We start from the raw sequence: 24,793 nt of genomic DNA on the forward strand, positions 1-24,793 counted from the left end.
TACAACTTCAATCAAGTAATTTTATTGAAATGGTGTTTTATTCTACGTGATTTTCTGTCAAAATCATTGACTGTGAGTTAACATATATTAAATTAACAAACTAACGAACATGTTACTAATCGAATAACCACATAATATTATTGAATTTTCTAATTATTTTTATCTTGATAATTTTTTTTATTTGGTATTTAACTCACAAGTCACAAGACACTATTATTAGAGGAAAAAATTCAAAGCATGCCCATTAGGAAATCATGTTCATAAGGACTCAATCACTAACTCATACGTAAAAACAATTATCAAAATACTATATTGAAAATCTCTAATTAATTAAGCACTTGTATTAAAAAAAAATTCTAATTAGTTAAGCAAAAGTCATTTACAAATATACATCATATTTAGTCTTTTGAACTAGCAACATTTGTTTCTTAAGATTTTCTTCACAATTCTATGTCAATATGTAATCTTTAAATTATAATTATGATGTATATTTTGTTTTCTAAATAGTTCTTAAATAATGATTTAATAAATTTATTTTGACATTTAAACATTAATATTTTGGAATATATTAATTTTAGATGTATATTGTATGCGTGCAATACATATATTCATGATTATAAAAAGTTTTTAAAAAAACTCCAAAACTTGAATTATACGGGAGATAAAAAAATTGCACATAAACAAAAACCACAAAATAAAAACTAAATAATTGTTTATTACCTATAATTTACTAATCTTGAATTTTGAAGATTGAATATTGGCGAGAGTGGGAGACATTATTTAGTAAAAAAAAAATCAAAAAATAACCTTTGAATGAGCTTCAAAATTGATGCAACAAAGTTAGTTGAGTAAAAGATGCAACACAAAGTGGACTAATAAAAAATTAAATGAGTTAAGATTAATGAAACTCAAATATATAAGAATCTCACTTGTTGTAAAAAGTTCACTCATCTTATGTTGAATCATTGCACAAAGTCAAAGTTCATAGTTTATATACTGTACTTGTGACGTTCGGGCTGACAAGAGGGTGGAGAGTAGTCTCAAGTGCCAAGATATTGCACGAGACGACTGCTGACAGGCTTTTAGGCGAATGAGAACATGAATTGACCGATTTTCGTACTGAAATGAGAGAAGACTGTGTAGGTATGAGACTGCTCGGTTGAGAAGTGTTTAAAAGATTTGATAGTTACTACTGATAGCGGAGCCAGGAATTTCAATCTACCCGGACTAAAATTTTTACCTTTTGAATCATTCAATATTTGAATTGAACTACCCGAGCTAATATCAAATTATTCTAAAATTATTCAAAATCAATATATATAAAATTTTAAAAAAATTGTGTCACCCGCGCTTTAAATGTGGCTCCGCCATCGGTTACTACTCATATCATCAAGGTGTATCTTCTTTTCAAGAGCTCATCATATGAGAACTCTAAAGTTAATCATACTTGATTTGAGACAATATGAAATGGATGATCCCCAGAAAAGTTTTTCAGGATGCGTGTGAATGAAAACATAAGCATGCTGGAAAGATCCGTGTTGATACAGTAAAGAAAGTCGTCGGATCTGGAGTGTTAAGTAGTGTATCATTGATTGCCCAAAAAATATATTAAGAGAATAAGAAAATTAACAAAAGACAAATAAAAGGCATTGATATCTATAATATACAAATAACAAAAGAAAATGATACGATAAAAAAATACAAGACAACAACTAAGTAGGCTTTTTTAAAAAAAATAATTAAACGCATATATGTATTTCAAAATCAACTACATATGAATTGTCAAAAGTTACAATACGATTATCAGCATCATTTTGTAGAGTTATCTAATTTTAGTTCGGATTCTATTATTCCAACGTGTGTTTCTCACATGCAACGCACGTGCTGACCCTGAGCTGACCGACTCATGAGACTCATCTCAGGTACGGATAGGGCTGGGACACCGTACCAAAATACCGAATTATCGGGATATCGTACCGAAATTTTTTCGATATACAGACACTTTTTCGGTTTACCGAATTTTTTTTCGGTATTTGTACGGTATCAGTATAGATTTTTTCCATACCAAATTTTTGAAATTTCGGTATAGGTATGAATTTTTTTCATACCGATATCTTTGATAGGATATACCGAAAACCCACCCCTAGGCCTTAGGTACAGACATAGTCCAAATTTGGAATTTCTTAATCAATGTGCAGTATCCGGAATACCAAACGACGGAAGACCAATCATTACTTGAGAATATCCAGAACACCAAGGCCGGAAGATCAATCATTTGTAAGTAATATCGAAAACTCAAATATATCAAGAATACAAAAACAAAAAACAAAAAACAATTCCGAATCTTATTCACATACAAATTCTGGATTATTTGAAGTTTTTCTTTTTTGTGGGGGAGTGTCTCCGGGGGGCCTACAATTATATAAACCACCAAGGCATGCTATGAAAATGATCCTTCTTTTACCCATTAATCTCATGGACCTGCAGTAGGACGGGATGACATTCTATAATTTAAGTATCTGATTGGGACTGTTATTATCATCCGATGCACAAATTTCTCGATTAAGACTATTTTAGTAAATGCAGCATATGTTACATCTCTTGCAGACGGCTGTTTGTTTCTTCATTTTTGGGTAATAGTACAATTTCGGAGCTATGGGAATTACACAGGTTTAGGGTATCACCAATGAATGAAAAGGCAAGAGTACACAGAACAACGTTGGTATACTACGGCTTGGCTCTCTTTAACAGAAAACGCAAAGAAAATATTCCCAGAGCAAATGTCTGCCAAAACCAACCTATGGCATTCTCAGAATCAACCTTCTTTGCAAGTCTCCATGCATAAACAGCCTCGCCCAAATGGATTGCTGCGGATAAAAGGAACACGACCCTGAGAGCCCCAATAGAAGGTAGAAAGAATAGGCAGAACACTCTGAGTAGTGAAAATGGACGAACATCAGGCATGTATGCAGCACAAAATAGCACTGTCATTCCAATAACAACAAACAGCCATTCATATATGGTTGGTCCATCCACTGTTCTCCTTTTTCGTTCTTTCCAGTATGTGATTGTTGCAGCCATGCCTGCTTCGGGACTGACCATCGGGATATAGCCCAGTTCCTCTTTTGCTTTCAAAAACGAGAAGTAATGTGTTACCCCAACCTAATTAAATTAAAGAAAATATTATGGTATGGCTAATGTGGCTTCTTTTGTAAAATTATTAGACATGCATTCTTTGTAAATAATTGTTTCAGAAACCAAAGCTTTCCAAGCAGAGAACTAAATGCTGATGTTACGCTTTAAATGAAAAATGTAAGCGGAAAGGGCAAACATGATTGCAGCTTGATCCAAAATTACCTCGTCACATGAAAAATGAACAAGCTTCTTCAAATTATAATATATGTTTTTAACAAGTGAATGCTAATGCTTAAAGTCAATTGTGTGCATCACAAATAGCTATTTTTCCACGATGAACTACTATCAAGATTATCCTATATCGAATCAGAAAAAGAGTAAAATCAAGGAATAGTGGGCCTCGCCTTGTATACTTCAGCAGGAAGAAGAAAGGGCTGAGGAAGCCATTTCTGACCAAGCCATGGATACAAAAGTGTGTAAAAAGCCCAAAAGAAATTTCCTAGAAGAAGAGCACGCGGGACACCCAAAGACAACTTGGGCAGTTCATAGTCCAGACTTTTGAGCAGTGGTTGAATGAATTCAAAACTGTTGACTGGACGTCCTGTGAAATGTGAAAATAATAAATAAACAGTGAAATGCAAAGCAACCATTTTTCTCTGAAAGTTCTTGAGTAGTACTATAAAGGAAGGGAAAATAGGGACATCGATAAGGCCAAGGTCGAGCCAGTTCCATGTCAGAAGACATGCCCCAGCAGGGACGTTGCTACATAGATAATCCAATTAAAATGTGATGGATTCAAGGAACACAGCAGACCATCATTTTACCATCTGATATAAAGTAAGGTTGACCAGCGGCAATTGGACATCCTTCTCTCCCAGGAATATCATCAAGAAGGCCCATGCTAGCCAAGAGCAGAGCCAATACAAGGTTATCGATGTAGACCCAGTCTGTTTTCACATTCGTTGTGCCGATTTTGAAAGGCAGAAGACCTAACTTGGCAAGAGCCATAATCCTTGGAAAGTGCCTTTCTTCACCAGGTCCATATATAGCAGCAGGACGTATTGCACATGTGTAGAATTTCCCCTTCTTCTTTCTGCATGGTAGCAAACAACAACGAATTCGCAAAATCATCCATCAATGATAAAGGAATCCAAAAAACTCCGCAGATACTCAGCTTCAAGACAAAATAGATCATAACCGACTCACTTAAAGGGTCTGCCATTGTTCTTCAGGACCAACTGTTCAGCTATGGATTTGCTACGGCCATATGGATCTATATGGTCATCAATGGGGAAATAAGGTAAAACTTCATTTCCGTTGACAATTTCTTTGCCACCAAACACAACGTTGTATGTGCTCACATATACAAGTCTGCTGATCCCATGCTGAAGGCAAGCATCCAATACGTGGCAAGTACCATTTATATTTATCTCATCGACCCGGCCAAACCGGAGCATCTCTTTACCAGACATTCCGTAAGATGCAAGATGGAAAACACAGTTTGCCCCATGCAAAGCCTTTTCAACATCTTGTTTCCGAGAAATATCCCCTATACAATACATACATATTTAATCAACTGTTTCACATCTAATGTGAGTAGTCATGGAAACTAATAGTTAAAACCGAGCAACTTGAGAAAACATAATCACATCTTCTAATACAAAGGGAAAAACTATATATATATTTCCAAGTTATGGTTGGGAAAATACATTCGTCTGCATAGTATCTGTTCGATAACATTCAAATTATTATGATTAATACATATATTGGAGAGTTTTTTTACATACAATAAATAGAAATAAGAGAATATTGTGTTTCGAGTTGAGATGATGCAAAGATAACAATTGCAATAAGCTACATTTCACGACCATCGTATACTTTCCAATTCAATACTAAAACTCAACACAAATCGACAGTAAAAATATCAAACCTCAACTGTACCAGGAAGGCATTTTGGTATAAGGCGTACCCACTGGCAAAGCAAACAGCCCCCAAATTATTAAAAAACAATTGAACCTTTACGTAGCCCTAGTTAGATCAGACCTTTACGAAAAAATAAAAATAAAATACCCTGAATACAATGAACGCCCCGATGGAGGAGATCGTTTGACCAAGGAGATTCAGACCGAAGATCAAAGGCCCGAACTTGACGGGCCCCTCTTCTGACGAGCTCGAAGCATAGGGCAGCACCGACGAATCCCAGTCCTCCGGTGACCACGAAGGTTCTGTTCTCTATCCCCTCATTCTCGCTAAAATGCATCCTTCAACGCCAATACAAAGATGCAACCTTTTTTTTATTTTGGCGGACCAATTTTCAGACCTAAGATTGACCACTAGCAGTGCTATTGGTACACTATTTATACTCACGAATAATATAATAATATGACTTCGCTTCTCTGGGATCCGTCTCACTTGGTGTTATAGATAAACGTTTTATTAATGGACAAAATTTTGATTCTCTCGTTTAACAATATTTTCTTCAACGAAGTTGTCTTCCAATTTGGTTTATATATTATTTGCAAGCTATTGCCTTGTTCAACGATTTTGGGTTTCATCCACACAAAAAAAATAAAAAAACAAATAATATGGCTTCTTCCTGGGAAGCCTTCGTTGGACTTGAAAATTTTCCCTTTTGCTTGGGCGAGAGTACATGTAGGTCATTGTAGATATTATATTTTTTTATGAGGTAGTTGATTATGATATTCGGATATGATATGCATATTTTGTCTTCCAACAATAACATTAATATCTTTTCGGAGTGGGGTGGGTTGGAGTGTGGATATTTTTGCTTCTACGTGGGTTTGAAGTCACGCTTCTTCCTCATAGGAAAGAACATACCAATTAATCAAAGTGGTTCTGACCAATAACGCTAAAATTTTGGAGATAGATCGTACTTGTTTTTCAATCTCAACAAGGTATCGCTGATTCGGTTTTATTGGATTCTAAGAGTAAGAATACAATAAATGATATCACTTAATTAATGGTATATATCATAGATTGCTATTTTTTATTAAAACTATTTTTTATAGGGGTAGTCCAAAAAAAAAAAGTTTTGCTATCAAACATGAGTTTGATAGACTGGGTGTAGAATATGCATCCAAAGTTCTTTAGTAACAATTTTAATTTTGGCATTCCTGGATGTAATAATGTATTTACATGATATGACGACGATGATGTGTATTATAATGTACAATATGATCATCCATGGTAAATATAACCTTGATGAACCAATCTAAGATGCAAAGTGGATAATTTTATGAGATGAATGGAGGAAATCAAATATCCCTCCTCCAAATAAATCAATCATTGAAAGTGCAACCATAGATAATTCATGGATAAATAAATAAATCTATTCTAATAATTAATTATGCGTGGAAAGTGAAAGAAAAGAATTGTAACTATATATTGTGCTGCCATTTAGGAAATGAAATGTGAAGCAAATGGAAGAGTGACTGCATGCGTAAAACGAAGCAAATGGATGTGGTTTGATATTGATTTCATGGAAGGAGCCTAAAGACACGAATGATTGGAGAATATATTAATAAGAGAAATGCTACATGTACATATTGATTTACATATTGGGTTGCATACTAAACATGAAATTACAAAATTATCACTTCACTTGATTTGAAAAAATTATTTCCAAAATACATTAAGTATATTTATGTAATTTCAAGTACAACATGTAACTCAACATGTAACCCTCTATGTACACGTAACATCACCCTTTTGTTTGATGAATTATAAAACATATAGTTTTCCTTGTGTTAAACCAAAAAAAAAAAAAAAATTAACGGTTCAACTTTATTATGCATCATATATCAAGTTTTATTGAGAGGTACAAAAACAGAGAGATTCAAATGGTTTTGGTGGGAAAAGAAGCCATTTTATTAATCCCACAAATCCCTTCAGCCTTCCCATTGGTCCTCTTCATTCTTATGAATCCCTTTTCTCCCCATTTAGGACCCCATGAATTCTTCACAATGATGTAATCCAATCCCTTACTCGATCCATATCCTACCGCCGCGACTCCATGATCTAGTTCACTTCCGCAGTGCCCATCAAACACACCCTACAAACAAACGTCATTTGATATGATCTCTCTCACCAATATTTAAATGTTCCAAAACGATCAAAGAACTTACCCCGCTGTAGAATTGAAAATCTCTACCAGAAGCTTCGATTGCCACACTTACTGGCTGGTTTGCCAGTGCTTTCAATAGACTCTGCTCGTCGTTTGCAGGTACATCTTGGTACCCGCTAATAGTAACCAACTCTGCTTCATCCTAGACAAATTTATAAAATCGCCTTTAAAAGAATGTCCACAATGGATCAACATACTACTCTTATAACACTTGTTTTTTTTTTTTACCCTGTTTTCTTCACAAGTGCCTTCCTCCATCGAGTAGGGATACTCTTCCTCGCGATGAAGCCCGCCATTTGAAACGATGAACTGAAATGCATAATCCATGAGACCGCCATTGCACCCATTATTATAAGTTGTGTCACAATCGATGAGCTCTTGCTCGGATAATTCAGTCAAATTCCCTGTCACAATTTGGTTTATTCCCTCCACCGCTGCCACCGTTGAAAATGCCCAGCAACTCCCTGCATTGTAATCAATGTCAGCAATCACTAGTTTACTGACTCTGATCTAAAAGTCAATCATGATACTTACCACATGAACCTTGATTCTTGATCCTAGTGACGGCACCTTTCTTTCTCCAATCCACTGACCTGGGCAAAGCATCAAAATCTTTGTACATAAATGCCTGAGGGGATTCATTTTTCTTGTGGAGTATTTTGAGCCCCAAGTAAGCTTTCTTGAATTCGTCATGGCTCATGTCAGCAAACTCATTCAAACCAAGCCAATAGTTACTAGTGGCTTTATTCTTCTCATCTATGTGCTTCAAATTATCCTTAAAAATCTCAAATCTATGCAATTTTTCTTCAATGCTCTTGTACTTTTTGCCATGTTTGTCCATCCATGATTCGAATAGATTTACGAGCTTGTCAATACAAGAAAGATCGTCAGGCGAATAGCCCACAATTGAGAAATCATTTCCGGATGCTGTGAGAGTAGAGAAGAAGATGGAGATTGCGAGAAAAAATAGCTTGGGGATCAAAGATAGGGCCATTATGGATCTAGAATTAAGTTAATATCGTGGATGGATGAAGATTATGTGTTTGGGGGGTGTTTTATATATAGAAGCAGCTTGTGTTGTGTTGTGTTGCGTTGAAGTGAAGTTTTGGAGTAGAAATTAAATATTGTATACTGAGACGTGAAGCTCCGTTCTCTTGGCAACCTTGCCATCGAAGCATACATCTTTGAAATTAATTATATATCTGGATGAATGATGAATAATAATAATCATCATCATTGTCATCGTGTGTATATATATATTTAAATATATATAAAAGTTTTCAGCTGTCTAACCAATGATGCTCAACTCATCTTCGGGACCCCGACGTACCGGGTTTTAATTGTTTTTTTTTTCGCATTACTAAAACACGGTATCAGGTTTTAGTGGTCGGTGACGAGTTGAACATCATTGGTTGGGCAACTGAAAATTTCTATATATATATATATATATATATATATTAATCTTACATGTATAATTTAAAATTATCTAATTTCTAACTAGAAATGCGTGTACTATATAATTCTTAAAATAGATATATCATTTGAAATACAATTAAATAAAATGATTTCAAAATATCAAAATAATATTTGTAATGCAATATTTGATTTATATCTAAAAGTCATTCCTTCTCAAATTTAACATCTCCACAATAAAAATGATTAATTATTTAAAAATAATTAGATTCTAACATGAATTTCTTAATTCAGATGAGTTTGAAGCTTTTAGTAGTACTAATATTTAAGAATAATTTGAAGTGGGAAATAGATACATTTAATTTTTCAATTAAAAAAATTTATATTATGATAAATTCATTTATGATTTTTATGTTTTCAAAACTATTTAATTATTATATAAACTTCTAATTATAAATCGAATTATTTTAAATATTAAAAACATTTTTTAGTCATGTGTTAGAACTATATATATATGATAATTATTATAAGTTTAGTTTATACCCAAAATAATAAGAATGTAAAATATATTTTTAGTTTACAATGAATATTCATAGATAATTTTGGTCCATAAATTTTTAATAAATATCTCAAAATTAATCTATAAGATTAAACTTCAAAATAAAATTAACGCAGTGACTAATAGTAATTGTATAATATTTTTTGAAAGTTTGAGACCAACAATGTTAAGTTGAAATATTGTAGAATTAAAAGTGTTTGGTAAACTATGAAGACTAAAAATACTTTCCTTTTGAAATTAAGAAACAAACATTGTTAAATGCTAATTAATTATATTTGAAATGTAATCATTTAAATGAAAATTTATGATATGTGAATAGCAAAATCCTCGTTTATTTTAACTGTTTAATTTTCTTCTTAGATAAAATATTATATACATATCGAAATTTTAGTAAGAATATATATATTTTTTCAAAATTCTTTAAAAATAAATTATAAAATATACATAGATTAATCTTAATAGTTTCTACACAACATGAATTTAGTTCAAATATATAATTTTTTTTTTAAAAAAATTAAGTTATCGTAAGTGGGTATATTAATATATACCTAATACAAACTGGCGAATACTATTATTTTAAATTTAATTTTAATATTTTAATAAAATTCGATAAATATATATTTTTTACACATCATCATTATTAGGACGGGGAACGGGAATAACATCCTTACCTAACCCCGATATGCTTCTAGAATTTTTTACAATCATCTAACACACCCTGTTTTGCCCTACGGAGAAAATTGTCATTCATAATATAATCAATATTTCGTCTTTCAATTTTAAGCTGTCTATATTCTAAATTATTTTTAATATCACAATATGTTTGTTGAGATAATTATTTTTTAAAACATAACAAAAAATAGTTAATATCAAAAATAAATTAAGAAATTATGATTATATATTTTTTGTTATGCTAATTTTTATATTACTGTTTGAATTATAATATTAATATATTATTTTTTTCCTCTTATTTTTTAAAAACCTGTTACATAAAACACGTTCCGCATAAAATATTTGAAAAATTGATCTTTTTGCGCTTTTTTTATATCATTTTTTAAATTTTTTAATAAAATAAAAAATAATATAATTAAGAACCATAAGAATTACAAATCATCAAAAGAATTATTTCAAACATATATACCAAAAGATGTGAAGAAACATCAGAAGACACCATTTAGATGAAATGATATTATACAAACTCGTAAAAGCATCTGCCAGCTCACAACCCGCTTCTCTCACAGACCGAGAGATTAATGAGTTGTATCTAAGGAGCGTTTACAAAAGATTATGCTTTTGTAAAAGTTATTAAATTTATATATTATAAAAAAGTTAAGAAAAATCAAAAGTTGATAGTGTTTGGAAACAAATATTGTGAAAATTTAAAAATCAAAGTTGGGTAGTGTTTGATAAATAATTGATTAGATTGATTTTAACTGTCTTTTCTATTAGAATCACTTTTGGATATCATAATCACCATATGACTAACTTTTGGATTTCAATTAAGTTAAGCATAAGCTCACACATAATCTAGGTTAATAAATACACAAATTTAAAATTGATTTTCTTAAGCCAAAATCCAACGATCACTTTTTTTAGTGATTGCAAACACTCTCTAAGTATTGCTGGAGGTGCGCAGAAAGGGGGGGGGGAGGTATATGGGCTAGTGACACATACACCTGGTTTTTATCCTAAGACCACTGCACAGCGAGAGACTTCCCCAGTGGTAGTCGGAGCACAGTTGCCGCTACTAAAGTGGACATGGAAGCGGTACGAAAGGAGGTTCGGACGAATAGGCATGAAAATGAACAACTCCGGGATAGAAGAGGGTCGTTGGAAGAGAAATTTCACACCTTATAAATTGTGTGAGACCTCGATTCTAATCATCTAATCTCGAGTTAAACAAAAACTAAGCATACAAGATCCAAGATTAAAAGCAATAATTTTTTTAAAAAAAAGGAACAGTGCCTCGCTTGATCGGTAAAACTCAATCGATCGAGCGAGCAACAATTAAAACTTTACTGTCGCCTCAAGACTAGCTCCGTTCGATCGGTAAAACTCAACCGATCGAGCGGACCAAGTTTTTACAGAAACAGAAAAAAAGGCTGCAGCTTCCTCGCTCGATCGGTTAAACTCTACCGATCGAGCGGCCAGCTCTGAACAGAAAAACCAAAAAAATAACTTGCCAACTCAACTTAATAAATCCATTCCATACATAAAGAGGAACAAAATACAAGCAACAACAGCATACAAACCTCAATACTCGCATAAACAATACAACATATATTAAGAAGTTCGAGTTCTAAATATGTTCCAACATAAACTAGATTGACATGCTGATTCAACTTCTAAATCGAGTCCCATTTATATCTCTCAATTTTGATGCTAACCAAGTCTTCGCTGACTCGATCCTGCCCCACCTGTTGCCAAGTACACATACAAAACAAAGCAACAACCGAATAACTCCGGTGAGAATGATATTCCCAATAAAAGCAACATAACATGCAATAACAAGTAATATATCAATAATATGATATCAAGACAACATATTCAATGTTAAGAAGAATGAAATGCATGTCTTTAAAATCGGGATATCAACTCTGATAAACAAGGGATTGCTGCTATGTTTTTGGGATCCCGAGGATGAGATCATGTAACAACTCACCGACTCTCCCAATCGAGGTGGTGCCACGTATCCCAATCACATAGACTTTGGTGCGACTATAAGGAGTATGCTGACACTAGGTGAACTTCTACAACCCAGACCACTCGCAATATAGCCCCCAAAACGTCTAAACAAAAAGGGCGTACAGCCCTCTGAAATAAAAGATTTAGGCTCGAGATGAATGCATTAGAAAACATAAAGCATTAAGTCATATAACAAACACTCAAACAACAAAATACAAGTTCCACATTCTAGAACAAGTATTGATGCAAGTATGTGATTTAAGGGAAACTCAAGAACCAACTGTCTCGACGGTGCTATCACACTAAAACGATGACTGCTTGTACCTTTCGATTCGAATAGCTCCAACTCTGGATAAACTACAAAAGAGGTTATATCAAAATCCATACAACCTAAAACAACAAAGGCTCAAGGTAAACTCTTTACCGCTCTTCGTCCAACTCTTCGACGTTCGACTTCTGCTAACTTTGGGCTCAACAAACTTCAAACGAATCTGTACGGAGGCAAACAAAGATCAACAACGACGAACAAACCCAATAGCCAAATTTCAACAACTCAAACGGTTCAAAATCCCAAAACTCAAACCGGCGGCATAACGACTATATACTGATCAAACCGAAAACTTAGATAGCAATATAACATTGCAAACAACTCAAACCAATGCTAAAACATCAAATAAAAATAAAATCCAACACATCTCAAAATTTCCATTTTCGAATTATGCTTTCGAAAATAATAACAAATCCGAACGACGCTCTATTTCAAAATCGACTGAGAATAATCGATAAGAACTATCTCAAGAACGACATAACCGAAACTCAATCGATTCTAACAACATCCGAAAATAGAAGTATAACTGACCGGAGAAAAACTTACTATAGAACGAAGCTCTCGTTGCCGGGATCGCTAATCTGCCTTCGGATTAAAATTCTACCGGACGGATCGACCGAAAACTGAAATAACAAAGCTTGAAGAAAGCTTTTCCAAGCTTCAATGGAGGCGCACGGTAAGGGAGAAGAAGGAGAGGAGATGGATTGTGAAGATTAAGTCAAACAAGTGGTAGATAATATATAAAATCTCAAATTTGCATTTTAGTTCCTGAAAAATTTGAAATTTGCAAAATAGACCCTGATCAAAATCAAATCGGCTCTTAAATTTTGTAATCTCCGATTATCTCAAATAAACTCAATTAAGATAAAATTGGGGCGTTACAAATTGCCAGTTTGAGAACCGACAAGAAAAAGTATGCTTCATTGCACCTCTACGTAAGTTGCCTTTGTCATCGAGGGGTTCGCTCAAGTGGAAAATTTTACACACGTGTCAGGCAGGTATGCCGACTACAATGAAGAAGAAGATTTCATGTTGTATGACCGGGATGGTGATGATGAGGAGACCCAAGCCCCATTGTTCCTACCATTATTTGTGATTTTAGTTCTGTTATCTTGGGATTTTACGACATCTTATTTGATCTTCAGTTGTTGTTGCACTATTATGGTCGAACATCTTATTTAATTTGAACTCCATTTTTTGTCGCATGCCATATGTTTGGATAGATTATATATACTAGGAGAGGGTAGAAATGGAATTAAATAAAATGGTGTCCACAGAAACAGTTACTCTAGCTATCTCAAGCATTATAAAATAGTAAAGATATATAATATATATATATATATATATAGAGTTTCGTTCACATAAGCAACCACCATGAGCAACTACGTGAGCAACAGTTGATGTGACAATCACTCATTGGATGTACTAGATGTCACGTCAGCTGTTACTCACGTAGTTGCCCATAATGATTGCCTATGTGATCGAAACTATATATATATATATATATATATATATATATATATATACACGCATTGATGCATGTATATTTTGTTATTATTTGTTAATCAGAAAGTACTTATTTTATTTATTGGTTTCAAGAAATGCTTACTAAAAAATATAATGAAATCAAAATATAAAAAATAGCAAATTAACGATGGTTATTTAAAATTCGTCATTAATATTAGCAACGGTGTCTAACAAACCACTGTAATTATATTTAGTGAGGGTTGAGTAGAAACCGTCCCTACATTAGTGACGGTTTCATTACCATCCATCGTTAAATGTAACGACTATTTATTAGAAATCATAGCTAATATAACGACAGTTCTATACAAACTGTTGCTAATTAAATATAACTATAGTTTGTATTTAACCATCGCTAGTTTACCGATGGTCTTCAAAGGAATTTGATCACAATTAGTGACGATTATATACAAAGTGTCGCTAATACACACGACGGTATTCAACGAAATTTCTGTTGCCATTAGCGAAGGAATGTAGAAAACAGTAGCAAAAGTCTGAACAACGATATTGTAAATCCGTCGTTAATTTCTGCGATGAAGGAAAAATCGAATACTTAAAAAATCATCTCGAAACCATCGGTATTTTCAAATTAGCGACGGATTGGACTAAAAAAAGGGTCGCAAATCGCCAAGTTTTTTTTTGTGGCGGATAGAGGGACTACTTTCTGGGTGCCCCGCGCAAATTCCAGACATCACTTAGCTTGTAACCCGGGTGTGCCCCTTTTTGCCTTTGTAGCGCGGGTTTTCTTATGATTCTTTCATTTCTTTGTGCTTTAATTTCATGGAATCAAGCCTAAGGCCCCGTTTGAATTTGATAGACATTTTTTTAAAAAAGCACTTTTTTAAGTTACAATTTTTGGCTTTTGAAAAAGCTCTAATTTTGACTTAACCAAACATCTTGTTAACTGAAAAAGCTCTAATTTTATCCCACATGTATTTTTTTTTTTAAAAAAAATCAAACCATATCATGAGAGTTAATGATAAATAATGAATAACCTAGATGACACTAAATATCGATGGTAAAATGATGGGACATTCCCATGAATACCACACGTAGTGTGTTTGAGCATGACAAAAGGGGGACAAACCATACAGAAAGTTGGAACCACCACGAGACCTGCCTTCTAACTAAAGCTTTTAGAAAATTATTATAAGCTTTTGATGGGATATTACGAATTTAATAAATCTTATTATTTAATAACTATTCAAGCTGGACGCATTTATTTATGCCCCGCATTGAGATCGGGTGTTTGACTGGATCCAGAATCAGTTCACTCCCATTATAATGTTTTTTTTAAACAAAAAAAAAGGTGTCAGTCTATTGTAAATTATTTTTAAAAAACCCATATACTATCATCTACCTGAGATGTGAGATGAAATTCTTACTCGATGTGATTTACAAAAAAATTTCAATTTTTATGAGAAAATTTAATATTTTTTGGCCTGGCTTTTGAAACCAAACGGGGCCTAACTTTCTAATTCTAATATACATGTACAGTACTTGGCCGAAACTCTAGCTGCGGCAGTTTAACTCCGGGATTCATTAAGGCTGCATGAGGGAATATATGTGAGGACTTATAATAGCACAACTTCAGGCAACATGTGTGTGGGAGAAGAAATTCAAATTGGCATGTTGGAGGGCTGAAAAAGCTAGAGAAGTTGCGAAAGCAAGAATGTGTACAGTGGGACAGGGAAGGCGGTGAAGAAATTAGGCATGCATTAAATTTAAAATTATTTATTTATTTATTTTTTGACATAAACAACAACAATATTAATATAATAATTAAAAAAATGAATTAAAGTGGTGGTAGTTGGTGGTGTTATTTTGAACAACGAATTTCTCGGGGTTTGCCCATTTCAGAAAGAAGCAATCCAAATTAAAGATTGACCCTTAACCTTCGACGTCGCCGTTCATCCTTATATAATTTTTTGAACTCTCCAAAACCTCTGCCAACTGCATTCCTAGCTTTATGTTCCACCATCCAAGTTTTGCTTTAGTGGATCTCCATACACCAATGATTTAAAGAATTATGTTTCGATATGTAATATTATATTTGCATGTTTCAAAAATCAGCAATGAATTTCAATGAACATATAATTAAAAATGTAAAGTCGCCGAGAGGAATGCATACTAGTGTCGATGCACATTATAAAGATCATATTAAACCACGATCTCCGAGAGGGATGCATACTAGTGTAGATGCACTATCAAACTCCCCTAGATCTCCAAAAGGAATACATTCCAATGTGGACACATTATCGGGCTCAGGCTCAGGCTCTCCCTCCAAGAACTCCACGTCTCCACGATCTCCGAAATCCCCAGCTGGGAGTCTCCGCAAGAATACAAGACATTCTTTTTCTGGCAGAGATGGTCGTCCTAAAAAAGGTAACCATAACCATTCATGATATGTAAAACCATTTTCTTGTTTAATTACAATGTTTGTGCATGCAGGCGGATGCGGTGGAAAAGGAACTTGGGGAGGTCTACTTGATACAGAGGATGACCATGTGATCGACCCTAGTGATCCAAATTACACAAGCCATGAGGTAATTAATTGGTTTTCTTCAACTTTCTTATTAGTTTTTTTTGTTTAATGTAATTTTCACAATAACTTATGCTTTTAGGAAGAAGAAAAATCGATACCCAGAACAAATCCTAAGTTTGAAGATTTCAAAAACAAGACTAAAGTTATAGTAGAGGAATATTTCGACAATGATGATGTTATCTCAACCGCCGATGAATTAAGAGAAATAAATATGCCAAGCTACAATTACTATTTCGTCAAAAAGCTCATCTCCATGGCAATGGATCGTCGTGACAAAGAAAAAGAGATGGCTTCGGTTTTATTATCCAAGCTCTACGGTGATGTCATAGATTCCCCACAACTTTACAAAGGTTTCCAAAAGCTCATTGAATCTGCAGATGACTTGATAGTTGATATACCGGATACAGTCGATGTACTAGCTTTGTTCATTGCTCGTGCTATAGTGGATGACGTACTCCCACCCTCCTTCTTGACAAAGATCGTGACTAATCTTAGTATAGATTCAATAGGATCTGATGTGATCAAAAGGGCCGAAAAGGGTTATTTGTCGGCCCCTTTACATTCTGAAACCATCGAACGACGATGGGGTGGAAACAAGAACAATACGGTTCAAGATTTGAAAATTAAAATTGATGAGTTGTTGAAGGAATATGTTGCTAGCGGTGATATTAAAGAAGCTTTGAGATGTATAAAGGATTTGAATGTTCCACATTTCAACCATGAGGTTGTTAAGAGAGTGGTTATAATGGTCATGGAGAAGAGACAAGCTGAGAGTTGTTTGCTTGAATTGCTCAAAAGGGCAGCTGAAGAAGGACTGATCAATTCAAGCCAGATGTCAAAAGGATTTGGTCGTACGATTGACTTAGTAGACGATCTGACATTAGATATACCGAATGCAAAAATGTTGCTGCAGTCTTTGATCTCAAAAGCAACATCAGAGGGTTGGTTATGTGCTTCATCTTTGAAATCCCTGCCATCTAGTACGGAGAGACAGTCGGTTGAAGATGTTAAAGTTGAGGAATTCAAGAAGAAGGTTGGCTCAATTATTCACGAATATTTTCTTTCGGGTGATGTTTTTGAGGTTATTCGCTGTTTGGAGTCCGAAAACAGGTCATTCCTGGGTGCACTAAACGCGATTTTTGTGAAGAAACTAGTCACATTAGCCATGGATAGGAAGAACAGAGAGAAAGAAATGGCTTCTGTTCTGTTAACTTCACTATGTTTTCCATCTGATGATGTTGTGACCGGCTTCACCATGCTTCTAGAATCGGCTGAAGATACTGCCTTGGACATCCCTGTGGTTGTTGAAGATCTAGCCATGTTTCTGGCAAGGGCAGAGGTGGACGAGGTCTTGACCCCAAAACACTTGGAAGAGATTGGAAACCAGTTCTTTGAACCAAATTCAGTTGGAAATAAGGTTATTTCAATGGCATTGTCCATGTTAAAGGTTAGGCTTTCGGGGGAACGCATTCTAAGGTGTTGGGGTGGTGGAGGGAGCTATAGGAACGGATGGACTATCGAAGATGTGAAGGAAAAAATCGGTAGATTACTAGAAGAATTTGAGTGTGGAGGTGATACGAGAGAGGCGTGTCGATGCATAAAGGAACTAGGCATGCCGTTCTTTCATCATGAGGTAGTGAAGAAATGTTTGGTGACCCTTATGGAGAATAAGAATGAGAGGTCGTGGATTTTGTTGCGTGAGTGTTACAGTATGGGGCTTATAACGACACATCAAATGACCAATGGGTTTGGGAGAATGGTGGAATGTCTGGATGATTTGGTTTTGGATGTGCCAGATGCAAAGAAACAGTTCAACAATTTAGTGAAGCGAGCCGAGAATGAGGGATGGTTGGACCCCTCTTTTTGTAACAAGCCATCGGAAGTTGTTTTGGACAACGGGTTTCTTTAATTAAGAGTATTATCAACCATATCAATTGCAAATCTCAAACCAAGTTTTATTTGATATATCGGTGTTAATGAATCTCTTCCTGTATGCATGGCATGGGCAAGAGCATGATTTTAGCTATCAAGTTTATTTGTTTTATATATATATATGACAATCATTTTTTGCGGTATTGATAGTTCCTGATTTGTAAACATGATCTTTGGAGTTTGCGACTTTTTTTATACATTTTTTGTTTGTTCATTTGTGGCACATTTTGTGATGCGTAATATACATTGTATATTAACCTTAATTGTTGTCATTGGTACGAGAAACTAGTTAAAATCAGCATTCATCATTATAAGTGGATGGTGGCACATGTGCAAGGAAGGCAAGGAAAAAAGGAATTAAATTAAATTATTTTTATTCTTTATTTATAAAAGCAACAAAAACAATAATAATAATAATAATAATATAATTAAAAAAAACATGTATTAAGGTGGTGGCAGTTGGTGGTGTTAATTTGACCGTCGTATTTCAGAAGGAAGCAATCCAAATTAAAAACCGACCCTTTACCTTCGGCATCGACGTTTATCCTTACATAATTTTTTGAACTCTCCCAAACCTCTGCCAACTGTATTCCTAGATTTCTGTTCCACCATCCAATTTTTTATTTAGTGGATCTTCATACAACAATGATTTAAAGAATTATGTTTCGATCACGTAATATATATGTTTCCGAAATCGGCAATGAATTTCAATGATCATATTAAAAATGTAAAGTCGCCACGAACTCCAAGAGGAATTCATATATATTACTATTAGCGTCGATGCACAGAAAGATCATATTAAAGCTAGGTGTTAAGTCACGTCCACGATCTCCGAGAGGGATGCATACTAATGTGGATGCACTATCAAGCTCCAGTAGATCTCCAAAAGGAATTGTTGAAAAATGCAATAAATCGAAGAGAATAAGCTGGGGAAATTTTCTTCATTGAAGGAGTGAAAATTCTGCTATATCTATCTTCAAAAATGAGAAAGAAACAGGATATATACATTTCTATTTTCCTAAGTACTTCAATCAGAAACACGCTTTTTACAAAATAAAATGCGACTTCTTTTCACTCCCCCTCAAGCTTGGTATAGATTTATCGCACCAAGCTTGCTCAATAAATATCCATGTTGACTCTTTCCCAAGGATTTTGTGAATATGTCTGCTTGCTGCTCTCCTGTGCAAATGTGCGAAGTTTTCACCAATTTTTGTTGAATTTTTTCTCTTATCAAGTGACAATCTATCTCTATATGTTTTGTTCGCTCATGATAGATTGGATTTGCGGCGATGTGGAGTGCAGCTCTATTATCACAGTAAAGAGTTGCTGGTTCTAGCAGCTTTACTCCCATTTCTTTTAAGATTCCAACAATCCAAACAACTTCACACACTGTGGTAGCCATTGCTCTATATTCTGCCTCCGCAGATGATCGTGAGACTGTGCTTTGCTTCTTTGTCCTCCACGAAACCAGAGACTCACCAAGCTTGACACAATACCCTGTGACTGACCTTCTGGACATGGGGCAAGTTCCCCAATCTGAATCGCAAAAAGCCTCTAATTTAAATTCGCCTTTAGATGACAGTAAAATTCCCATACCCGGTGTCCCTTTCAAATACCTCAAAATTCTGGTTGCCGCCTCCATGTGAGACATTTTTGGCGCATGCATAAACTGACTCAGATTTTGTACAGCATAGCAAATATCTGGCCTTGTTATAGTTAGGTATATAAGTCGCCCAATCATTCTTTTATATACTCCAGCCTCTGGAAAAAGAGGATCATGCACATTTTCTTCTCCCAAACTTGCATCATATTCTTTGGAAGTTAACCTCAGGTTTTGTTCCATTGGAGTGTCACACGGCTTTGCTCCTAATATACCAGCCTCTGACAGCAATTCCAATACATATTTCCTTTGGTTTAGATAAATTCCTTGCTTGGACCGAGCCACTTCAATGCCTAGAAAGAATTTCAAAGTTCCTAAGTCTTTGACTCGTATAACAGAATGCAAATGATCCTTCAATGCTGTTATGGAGTCCATGTGGTTCCCTGTTATCACTATATCATCCACATAAACCAGCAATAGTGTGATATATGTCTCATCCCTTTTGACAAATAAGGAGTGATCATGTTTAGATTGCTCAAAACCCCCTTGCAACATGACTTGAGCAAATTTTTGGTTCCATTGGCGTGAGGCTTGCTTTAACCCATACAAGGATTTGAGTAGTCGACACACCTTAGACTCACCCTGAATACCAAATCCTTGTGGAAAAACCATATAAATCTCCTCATCCAAATCTCCTTGCAAAAACGCATTAGTCACGTCCATTTGAAACAAGGACCAATTTCTGATTGCAGCCACACTGAGCAGGCTGCGCACAGTAACAATCTTAGCAACAGGGGAAAATGTGTCATGGTAATCAACACCTTCTGCCTGTGTATAACCTTTAGCAACTAGTCTAGCTTTGAATCGATCTAGACTGCCATCAGCATGATATTTCACTTTATAAACCCACTTGTTGCCTATTGCCTTCTTTCCAGTTGGTAAATCAACGATGTCCCAAGTTCTATTGGCTTCTAAAGCTGCAAATTCTTGATCCATAGCTAATTTCCAACGGGGATCTGTAGTAACCCGCATTTCTGATTAGTGATTAATTGAGTAATTAATTACGTGATCATGTTTAGATTAAGTAAAACATGATTAAGTAAGTTCCTGATTGGGATAACGAACTTCAGTAATGGATTCAGAGCACTCGAACTAGTTGAATTGGTTCAGCAGGACCGGACGGTCCGATGAGGAGTTCGGACGATCCGAAGTGGATCGGAAGCTTCGTGCCAGGATCGAAAGCTCCGATCGAGATCGGAAGCTCCGTCGGCAAGATCGGAAGCTCCGATCTGACTTAGTGAACACGTCATCGCTTACGTCAGCAAGGTGACGTCATGGGTGATGTAATATTGAGCGATCGGACGCTCCGAAGGTGCGATCGGAGGTTCGTCTATAAATAAGGGGTCCGAGCCCTCATTCTGTGCACCGATTTTCCCTCCTTTCCTCTGGTTTTCGAACCTTCTTACTTAGATCTACGGAGTTCTAGGCATCCTATTGGGAATCCGGAAGTTGCCTAGCGATCCCGACGTCGTAGCGGAGGTGTGCCTAAGTTTTGAGGCGATTCTACACCAGCGGGCTGACGACGGACGAAGGTATAATTTGGCTTCCTAAAAATATTTAGGAGTATGCAATAGCTTAGTTAAGGCTTATAGAGCTTAATTGTTGATGCATGGATATTTGCATTGTAGAAGCTAGTAGACTGGACTAGTAGGCTTGGAGTCTAGACCAGCAGAGCTAGGTTTGACCAGCAGTGTTAGAGGTACGTAAGTACTGACCGAGATAGCCGGCATGATATATTTGCTTATATGTTGCATGAGTATGTGCTATATATTTTATCACGTTTTAGCATGTTTTACCGCCTTAGCACATACATGATTTTACGTGTGACTGCATCCGGAGAGATGTGAGTCATTGACAGTCTCCATAGGGAACGATGATCTCATTCTGGACTCGAGTCAGGTATGACAGTTTCCATATGAGGCTTGTATCCTGTTTTGGATTCGGGTCAGGATGGGGTTGGCTCAGCCCTGATATGGAATATACGAGTACCCCGCGGAGTAGCTCTCTAGCCGGTACTGTATATTCTCGGCACCATGAGCAAGTGTTTTCACTTGAGTTTTAAATCATCTGTGTGCGCATATTTGTATTTATATCATTGCTTAGTATTGAGCATTCTAGCTCACGCCCCTGTGATTGGGTATTGTGTACCTTGTGGCGGGGCAGGTTTGAGGCTGGACGGTTCAGGCGGCTCCCAGCAGGATTGAGCTTCGGAGAGTCCAAGGTTGTAGAGGGTAGAGATTTATTTACCCTGAACCTTCGATTTGGTTGTATAACAGTATTTATACACTTGTGATAGCGTCGGTTGTATTCTGCCGATTGGATTTGTTGTATTTTAATTATCCGCACTTTACGCTTAAAGCTTTTATTGCGTGCGCTTTTCTATAACTCTGATTAGATAGTGGATCCGGGTTGGGTCACTACAGGATCAGCCATTGCCTCTTGATAAGTAGTGGGCTCTTTGATTGCTGAAATAGATGTTAGAAAGGCCTGGTAGGGAATTGACATATTGGAGTAGGTGAGAAAGTTGGACATAGGATGAGCAGTAGAGTTAGAGGTAGAAGGGATGGTTGGACAGATATAATCTCTGGACCAAGAAGGAGGTATAGGAGTACGAAGAGATCTCCTAGGGATTGGAAGGGGAGGAATCATGGGAACTGGAGGAGATGAATTTGTGGGGGAAACATTTGCTGGGAAAGATTCGAAAGCATCAAGAGAAGGTGGAGAGGGAAAGACAGAAGAGTGAGATGGAGGTTGTGAAAAAGGAAATATTGCTTCATGAAACGTGACATCTCGAGAGACAAATCTGCGCTTTTGGTTGAGATCAAGAAGCTGATAACCCTTTTGAGAGGGAGAATATCCAAGTAGGACACAAGCAGTAGCCTTGGGTGAGAATTTATCACCCTTAGGCAGTATCGAAGCATAGCAAAGACAGCCTATGACTCAAAGGTGATTATAAGAAGGAGGTTTGCCAAAAAGCATGGCAAAAGGAGTTTTATTGGATAATAAAGGTGTAGGAGTTCTGTTGATTAAGTAACTTGCGGCAAGAACGCAATCGCCCCAATATTGTTTTGGAAAGTTGGCTTGAAACATAAGTGATCGGGCTACGTTCAAAATATGACGATGCTTACGTTCCACAATTCCATTTTTTTGTGGGGTATAAGCACAAGAACTTTGATGAAGAATACCTAAGGAGGAAAAAAATGTGGTGCAATCTGATTTAAAAAAATCCAGCGCATTGTCAGTTCGAATGATTTTGATGTGGGCTGAAAATTGATTCTGAACAAGGGTCACAAAGTTTTTGATCATTTGCAATACATCAAGCTTGGATTGCATGAGATATACCCTAGTCATGCGAGTGTAATCATCAACGATGGTAAGGAAATACTTCTCACCATGGTGTGTGGGAGTATGGAATGGGCCCCAAATATCCATGTGAAGCAAATGAAAAGGAGCAGTGGAATTGGGAACACTCTTAGAGGGAAATGGCAACCTAATATGCTTAGATTGTGGACAAATGTGACAATGAGAAAGCTCAAAGCCTTTTGAGAAAAATGGTAACATTTGCATTCGAGAAAAAGATATATGCCCAAGTCTTTTGTGCCAAACATTACAATCAATTTCTTTTTCAGTAAAAGAGAGAGTATTACAAGAAGTGGTTTTACAGTGGCTAAAGGAAAAAGAACAAATAGTACCCTTTGAATTACAATCGAAATACTCAAGATGATACAAACCATTTCGCTCTTTACCAATCCCCATTATCCTCCCACTCGATTGGTCCTGAAAAAAGCAAGAATGAGGGGAAAAAGTGATTGTACAGTGATGTTCTTTAGTAAACTTGGAGACCGAAAGCAAGTTAGAATCAAAGGTAGGAACATGAAGGACATTGTGCAAAACAAGTTTATCAGTAACATCAACAGAGCCTAAAGCTGTTACACTTGTTCTACTTCCATTTGGCAATTTTACTGACCCATTGGTATTAACACAGGATCTCGGATTATGCAGACTCATATGTTTTCCCACCATATGATCATTTGCACCACTGTCAATGATCCACTGTGAATTTAAATGTTGTGAAGGAATAACTGTTATACCTGCCATGTTGACTTTAGGTACAGTAGGAATGGATGGTGTGCTCTCTCTGTCCAGAAGCTGTAATAATTTTGCAAATTGCTCTGGTGTAAACATCGAGCCACTCGACATGCTGGCAGCAGGAGTAATAGTCTCATTGCTAGTCATGTTAGCCACACCTTGTGGTTTATTCCCTCTGTATTTCGGATCTGGTGCATTATTCTTCCCTTTGTATAGCTTATGTCCCGGTGGATAACCAACTAGCTTAAAGCAATTACTCCTAGTGTGACCATTCCAGTGACAATAATCGCAGGTGATAATGTCACGCCTTTTGTCATAACTTTTTCCTTGAGCAGAATAAAAGGCAGTGACAGATGCATCCAAAGGAATTGGAGGAGTAGCAAGTAAGGAACGGTGTGATTCCTCTTGAGAAAGTATTGCAAAAGCTTGACTGACCGAGGGAAGAGGACTCATCATCAGGATTTGACTCCTCACATAAGTGTAACCTTCATTCAAACCCATTAGAAACTGCAGAAGCTTGTGCTGCTGATCATGCTCGATGTATTTTTTTTGCAGAGTCACATGCACATGAAGGTAAGGTCACAAGAGACTCAAATTCATCCCACAATTGCCGTAGTTTGGAAAAATAAGTGGAGATTGTGTGATTACCTTGAGTCAAGCGGCCAATTTCACGATGTAGTGAAAAAATTCTCGATCCATTCACCTTGTCAAACCTTTCCTTCAAATCTGTCCAAACCGTGGCAGCATTGGTTGAATACACTATCCCTCCGAAAATTTCC

At 35.9% G+C, this 24,793-nt stretch overlaps 3 protein-coding genes across 3 annotated transcripts; 1 reads left to right on the plus strand and 2 right to left on the minus strand.

Moving 5' to 3' along the window:
• Positions 1-2,379: 2,379 nt before the first annotated feature.
• Positions 2,380-5,652, minus strand: LOC140864417 (uncharacterized). The gene is made up of 5 exons (XM_073268591.1): positions 5,206-5,652; positions 4,342-4,684; positions 3,960-4,228; positions 3,540-3,736; positions 2,380-3,162 (listed from the first exon to the last, which is right to left on the minus strand). The coding sequence occupies exons 1-5, from the start codon at positions 5,393-5,395 to the stop codon at positions 2,728-2,730; spliced, it is 1,434 nt and encodes a 477-aa protein (XP_073124692.1). The 5' UTR covers positions 5,396-5,652; the 3' UTR covers positions 2,380-2,727.
• A 1,045-nt stretch (positions 5,653-6,697) lies between these two features.
• Positions 6,698-8,303, minus strand: LOC140863929 (cysteine protease XCP2-like). The gene is made up of 4 exons (XM_073267729.1): positions 7,814-8,303; positions 7,508-7,743; positions 7,281-7,421; positions 6,698-7,207 (listed from the first exon to the last, which is right to left on the minus strand). The coding sequence occupies exons 1-4, from the start codon at positions 8,271-8,273 to the stop codon at positions 6,992-6,994; spliced, it is 1,053 nt and encodes a 350-aa protein (XP_073123830.1). The 5' UTR covers positions 8,274-8,303; the 3' UTR covers positions 6,698-6,991.
• A 7,599-nt stretch (positions 8,304-15,902) lies between these two features.
• LOC140867267 (MA3 DOMAIN-CONTAINING TRANSLATION REGULATORY FACTOR 2) lies at positions 15,903-18,296 on the plus strand. Its single transcript, XM_073272340.1, has 3 exons — positions 15,903-16,173; positions 16,240-16,334; positions 16,413-18,296. Exons 1-3 carry the CDS (start codon positions 15,912-15,914, stop codon positions 18,240-18,242), a joined length of 2,187 nt encoding a protein of 728 aa, XP_073128441.1. The 5' UTR covers positions 15,903-15,911; the 3' UTR covers positions 18,243-18,296.
• The last annotated feature ends 6,497 nt before the right edge of the window (positions 18,297-24,793 follow it).

The sequence above is a fragment of the Henckelia pumila genome, chromosome 4 (genome assembly GCF_033568475.1).
Source record: "Henckelia pumila isolate YLH828 chromosome 4, ASM3356847v2, whole genome shotgun sequence".
NCBI classification, from domain to species: Eukaryota; Viridiplantae; Streptophyta; class Magnoliopsida; order Lamiales; family Gesneriaceae; genus Henckelia; species Henckelia pumila.